Here is a 6,979-nt window from a genome sequence, read left to right on the forward strand (position 1 = left end):
ATCCTGGGGTAATACCACATGTGACCTCATGATAATGATAGGGGTCAAATGTCATCTAGGGGTCAAAAGGACAAATGATATGAGGTCATGTTCACTCTTTTTTGGACATTTTTAATATGGAAAAAAAAATAGTAGCAAAGTCATTTAGATACACATATATCATTGAAAAGTTGTAATATTTTGCCTTTGTAATAATCAAAACTTCCTTTTTTTTCAATATTTTATTTTCTGATAATACAGCTACCTTGCCAGGTATGTGGGATAGAACTATCACTGTGTGCAGTGCAGGAAAAATATTCAGTGCTACAGGCTGGAAGGTATGTATGGTTTTGAGAAATAAATAAAAGTACATGTATATGTAGGTTTATACGAAATGATATCCAGTTTAAATTTCATATTTTACTACATGCAGTCTATAGATAAGCTGTTATTTCATATCTTCAGTATCATTACAGTAACTACTCATTTATTAGCAGTAGCAGTACTTTCTTCATTATATAACTTATTTAGAAGAAATTTGATTTGATCATCAACTTTGCACAACTTTGTTTCTTTGAGTTATTTCTTGCAGAATGTGTTAGCATTGTATTTTGATAAGGTGACTTGAAATAATATGATAAAAAGAAGAATCCTTTGTTGCCTAGGGTAGCCTTCAGTAGGCCATGCATAACATAGTATATAATACTAATACACTCAGCATCTTGCAGGAAAGCACAATGTTGCATTGTTTTATAAAGAGAAATTCCAGTAGTTGCAGTAAACACTGATTTCATGAGAAAGTCTGTAAAACCAGGCTTAATCGTCAGTATATCATCGAGGATCTAGATCTGGTACAGTTACATAAACTGAACTTTGTGAAATCTTGAAATCTACACCGAAAAATGTTCACACCAAAGATCCCCAACACAGATAGGCGCACGTGGGACAGTGTATAATTATTGCTTTGAATGTCGGACCCGATGCTCTACCCGAATTTTTTGCTTATTTGCTTATTTGCTTATTTGCTGATTTCTCAGCAATTACACAATTTCTTCCAGAATCCTTTGGCACATACGTTTTATTTATACAAACAGACACTTTGGTGGTCATTTCATTGGATTCTGTACGAACTCATTTTGATATCGTTACCAAAACTAGCATTTACCTTTAAGTTTTTGTTACAACTTGGCCAAGCTACCATCCCTTTTTTTAATTTGAAAACATTACAAAAGCAAATATAACCACCAAAGAAAGATAAATCTACTTTGATTTTTTTCCAGCTTGGTTGGAGCATAGGACCACAGCATCTGATTAAGAATTGTCAGACACTTCATCAGAACTGTGTTTATACTTGTCCAACACTTATCCAGGTATGTGGGACTGTTTCTTTCATTACTGACATAATCTCTGGCTCAGTGATTAAGATATATATTTCCATTAGGAAAATTCATTTTAACTCTTGCAATTGATTATGGGTATGTTTTGTGGTAGAAATTATAACCTGATTTACTGTTTAATGTGATCAAAATATAAAATTGATATTTGCAATTCATTGCAATGTAGTTCATTGCAACATACATTTGGTCACTATGAACAAAATCATATCAATTATTCATGCACTTACAAAATATGGTAATATGAAAATACTGACAAAAATAATAGGTGAATTTAAACCTTTGGCATTCTACTTGCAAAGTTAACTTGAAATGTAAGATATCAGTTTATTTTTAATGTAAACATTGTAGGAAGCTGTAGCGAGGGGTTTGGAGATTGAGTTTAGTCGTCTTGGCCAGCCAGAATGCTACTTCTTAGAACTGCCACGAGAGTTACAAGAGAAACGAGATAAGATGGCTAAGATCTTGAGAGAGTGTAACCTGACCCCTATCATCCCAGATGGAGGATACTTCATGATGGCTCAATATGGTCACTTAGGTCAGTCTACTCTTACTTACTTCATCTGTTAGGTCTATATCCTAGTTCATCTACAGCCAGTTTGTCTACTAACCATTCAGTCTTATTGTCATAATATTAGCCCATTTGTCATTTTGTCTAATTTCTAGTTAGGCTATACAGTACCTACATGTATTTCTTTTGCTATCCACTTGGCGTAACATCACTTACATGTAGTCTATCTGATTTAAATTGTTAATGGAATATATTCATTTGATAAAGTAAAACAATTTTACAAGTGGATAAAGTAGAAATTTGAGCAAGAGGGCATTCGACTAAGTTTTATATTGCTCCTCACATTTTACTCTTTTCAATTTGATTGATTCTTACCTTTGTTTTTGGTTTCCTTTTAAATGATTTTTTTTTAAACTACTCCTGATTTTATATTTCAGGAGTGGATGTCAGTCAGTATGGCGATGGACCTGAAGATTATAAGATGGTTAGATACCTTACCAAGACACAGGTGAGAAATTGTTTATTTTAATCGTTTTTTAATGGCCATGCATTATACATAGTTTGGGGAATTAATACTGATTCTGAATAATTAGACTGGTGAGTAAGTCTAATTCCATAGCCAGTCAGTGCTCTCCATTTTAACGCTGACCTTTGTACATGTACTTTCTTTTGATATTTCTTTTCATTGTGTGTTATTATTTCTATGTTAGTGATGATTGCATCTATAATCAGTTGATGTTTAGCAAGGTTGAATTATACACTTCGCAAATACATCTTTTGTGAGAATATACCATGAAATGAAAAACATGTTTTTATTTAAGTATTTTTTTCATGATAAATCTGAAGCATGAAAAGTTTAAAGCTTAATTCATTCAAGGGGAAGCTCACCCTGGCCTGAAGTTAGTCTTAATAAAATCAGAAAAAAAAGAGAAACATTGGTGAAGATCTGGCAAAAATCTCCACCCATGGTCATGTGATGTATATTTTCCATAAACATCCTATTTTATGAGAAAATTTGAAAATTTTTTTAACTTGTGCATTAATTACATCATTAGACACATAGTTTCATACCTGCTTATATCAGAAAAAAATAATTTCAGTCATCATGAACCATAATGAAATGGAAATATGTGGAATTAATGGAAGCTCCTTTCATTATGATGTCACAAATTAAAATCTTTAAAGTTCATGACTCGCCTTGATGGATTTTCATAAAGTTTTCACCAAACTTTTTATCTAGTTGATCTGCTTTTCTGAAAACACCTTTATTTTCGGGGTTAACTTCCCCTTTAAGATTGGATAATTAAGCATAGTTTCAAATAGATTTCTATTGATGATTCAATATGATTTATTTGCATATTAACAGGGTGTAGCAACTATTCCCTGTAGTGCATTCTACAGTGCTGATCATAAAAGTCTTGGAGAGCCGTATATCCGCTTCTGTTTTATCAAGGTAAGAGGACTATTAAACATGACATTCTGAATGCAATCCAGTTTTGAAATGATTAGAAATTAAGGAGATGGAGGTCTGTTTGTGCACAAAGTGAAATAATGTTGATAAGCCTTAAGATTGCACTTAAATGACTATGTTCTGAGTATTTATATGTTATGCATTCATAAGTTATTTTGAAACATTCTTATTACATATATGTTATCATGTTTAATAGAGAATCCATTATGGGGCAACCTTCAAAATGCAATCTGTTGGTTCTTGGAGAAAAGGGGAAGCTCCCTCTGATAAGTTTCTATTTATTAAAAGTAGAAAAATAAATAGAATTATTGGTGAAGGATTGATGAAAACAAACAATTTAAGTTTTGATTTTGTGATGTCAAAGACAAGCAATGCAGCTCCTCCATATGTTACGTGATATGAATTCACAAACATCATTTTCTTTAAAAAGATGTGAATGTGATTTCCTTCTCAGACATATCATGCATGCTGTCTTCTACAAAAGAAAATAATTTGTAATTATGTTTGATGAATAAAAAATTGAATTTAACATATGTTAATTTGCAATATATTTAGTGATGTTTTCATATGATATCACAAATTAAAATTCTAAACATTCAAATCTTTCTTACCGGTATTCTTTGATGAATTTTCATCAAACCGTCAATACTTTTTTCTAATTTTTTCAGCTTTTATCTAAACCAACTTATTGTCTGGATGAACTTCCTCTTTAAGAGGTATCAAAGATTTGGCTTTTTTTTGTCAAATATTTTCTGAATTCCATTTTCTTTCTGTTTCAAACTTTTTCAGGATGATTGCACAATCGACAAAGCAGCTGAGAAACTCAAAGCATTTAGCAAATCCCTGAAGGCATAAATAATGGCTGAGTAGCTGGAAAATGTGGAAAGCAGAAGATATATATATATATTTTTCTTTCACCAATGTAAACAATGTAATTTTAACAAGTACAATTTTAATCATCACAGCCATAGACCTCCACCTTTCTGCAGATCGTAAAGGATAAACACCTTCTTTTATGATTGGCTAACATATGACAGGTTTGCATTTAACTTGTTTGATTCGGAGTTGTACTTTACAATTAAACCAGGGGAGCGTTTCATGAAAGGACTTGTCGGATGCTTTATTCAACAAGTCACATTTTATCCGACAGTTACCATAGTAACAATGCCTCTCAGCCAATCAGATTCAAGATAAGATGTCAGATCTGACAACTTGTCGGACAAAAATATTGATGAAATGCCATCCTGAAGTATATGTTATATCCCAGGAATCTGATAAATGCATCATGTAATCAGATTAGTATTACAGGAAATTCTTTGATGTGACTTTGATATACAAGACACATGTGGTGTCATGATCCAGGTACCATCTATCCTCATACTCTAATTGCATTATGCAAGAACTCATTTATGATTTTTGATAGTCAATAATTTGATCACTTCAACACAAAATCTATCTTGAAAATCATGGCTTGTTGAATTGAGCGAAATGAAAAGAAATTTGAAAAATGACTGCCCAAGATAGATGTTATCCAATAAAGACTGCCATTTGTCTAGAAATGGAATTGGAGTCACAAATTAATTTGTGACAATATTGAAATATTAAAAGTAACTGGTTTTCACTAAGACTGAATAAATGTAGATACTGTTTTGGAAACAATAGATACATACATACGATATTTTGCTCTTTTTGGACTCCCAAATCACAAACTCCTTTTGTGAGTGTGTATGCGTGTATGAGTTTGTATTTTTATGAGCATATCCATGCAAAGAAGTATATAAATAGTTTGCATATCAAGGTGTGTATAAACTAAATTGATTTCACCACAACTTTTCAACAGTGTAATAATTACTATAAGATTACATGTAACTTGATTACACAATAACCCTTATCAGATCACACGTATGAAAAACAAGAAATTTAAACCAATCGTTTGGTTGATCACTCATTTTAACGGTTAAACTCTCACACCAAACATTGGTTCTTATACAAATTCCCTTTTTTCTATGCTTTAAGCATACATGTTAATTTGAGAGCTTTCCATTAAAATGGTTTGAAACAAGGATTTTGAACAAGGGTATGTGTAGATTTTCATGCACATATTAACTATGCTTAGTTTTTGCATATTTTATCATATATTGTGCTGTATTAAACTCACTCATTTCCAAAGTGCATGACAATTATGGTTCATTTACATTTATTAAAAAGAGATGTTTTTCTCATTTGAAATGGACTGTTATGGACTGTTTGAATGGATAATTTATACAAACCATTGTCTTCCCCTTTTTCCCCCCTAACAAGGAATAAGGTGATCTCTATATTAAAAAAGATTAATGTTAAAAGGTGATTATAAATGAAGATTTTCATTGTTGACAGATGGTTAATAATATTCAATTGATATGCAACTGAATGATTTTCACATGTAATATCCCCTATAATATTGATGTTTAGTATTGTTTTACTAAATGGAAATTATTTTTATGTACTTGCCATCATCGTATATGGTTGTAGTGAAGTAATAAATTCATTTGTTTATAATTTGATTTTATCCTTTTATTGAATGGAGCACTGTTTATTTTTTTGTGTATTTTATCGTGAGTTTATTTGGTTCATCAATAATTTGTTATAATCCTTTATAATTTAATTTGGAAATACTTTGCAGAGTGTGCTTATAAATTATAAAGGCTTCTATTCAACACCATAAATATATCTTAAAAGTCGAATCTATCCCTTTGGACATTTGTTAGGGAAAAGATGGAATAGTTCAGTATTTTTTGAAAAAGACCTATATAACATGAAATGGAAAGGATTACAACTGTATTGGACCATTGTGTATCCCATATGCCTTTGTCTCTTCAATAATTGAATATTAATAGTTTGATGGAATGAAATAATAACCATTCATTCATTTTGAATGAAAAGGTGACAAGATTCTTCAACTTTATTGTAGATACATGAATAGAATATCTTTCTTTTACTCTGGATACCTTACTTTGTATAATGGGAGTATAAACATGGTAATGGCATATGTGTAATGAATACATGAAATAAAGAATATATTTGATAAAACATATTTTTGGATGAGTAGTCACTTTTTTTGGTCAATGCAATGCAGAGTGCCAAGGAATAATTTGTACACTATACCAGGGGAGGTGAAGTTGAAAGTGAGGGGGCACTTTTTGTCTCGCCCACCAGAGGTGAAGGCGAGACTTAGGGATCCAAATGTCGTCCGTCCGTCACAAACCTGTAATGACACATAACTCCACAACCATAAGACGCTTTTCAACCAAACTTGGATGGTAGATGTACTTGGGGGACCTGCATGTTATGCTGCAGTCTGAGGTCACATGGTAAGGTCAAAGGTCATTTTCAGGTCAACGTTAAAGTTTACATGCAAGACTTATGACACCTAACTCCACAACTGTAAGTCGCTTTTCAACCAAACTTGGATGGTAGATGGACTTGGGGGACCTGCATGTTATGCTTCAGTCTGAGGTCATATGGTAAGGTCAAAGGTCATTTTCAGGTCAACGTTAAAGTTTACATGCAAGACTCTCTTATGACACCTAACTCCGCAACCGTATGTCGCTTTTCAACCAAACTTGGATGGTAGATGGACTTGGG

The 6,979-nt window shown here is 32.2% G+C and overlaps 1 protein-coding gene across 2 annotated transcripts in view; it reads left to right on the top strand.

The window, feature by feature from the left end:
- The window catches only part of LOC121428663 (kynurenine--oxoglutarate transaminase 3-like), a 32,118-nt gene extending 25,693 nt beyond the window's left edge, over positions 1–6,425 (top strand). For both annotated transcript variants that reach the window (XM_041625448.1, XM_041625450.1), the window contains 6 exons: positions 241–317; positions 1,260–1,349; positions 1,725–1,911; positions 2,322–2,392; positions 3,251–3,337; positions 4,145–6,425. In XM_041625448.1, the coding sequence (XP_041481382.1) occupies positions 241–317; positions 1,260–1,349; positions 1,725–1,911; positions 2,322–2,392; positions 3,251–3,337; positions 4,145–4,210 (578 nt within the window). In that variant the 3' untranslated portion in view covers positions 4,211–6,425. The remainder of the gene's footprint in view (positions 1–240; positions 318–1,259; positions 1,350–1,724; positions 1,912–2,321; positions 2,393–3,250; positions 3,338–4,144) is intronic.
- The last annotated feature ends 554 nt before the right edge of the window (positions 6,426–6,979 follow it).

Source organism: Lytechinus variegatus, chromosome 15 (genome assembly GCF_018143015.1).
Source record: "Lytechinus variegatus isolate NC3 chromosome 15, Lvar_3.0, whole genome shotgun sequence".
NCBI lineage: Eukaryota > Metazoa > Echinodermata > Echinoidea > Temnopleuroida > Toxopneustidae > Lytechinus > Lytechinus variegatus.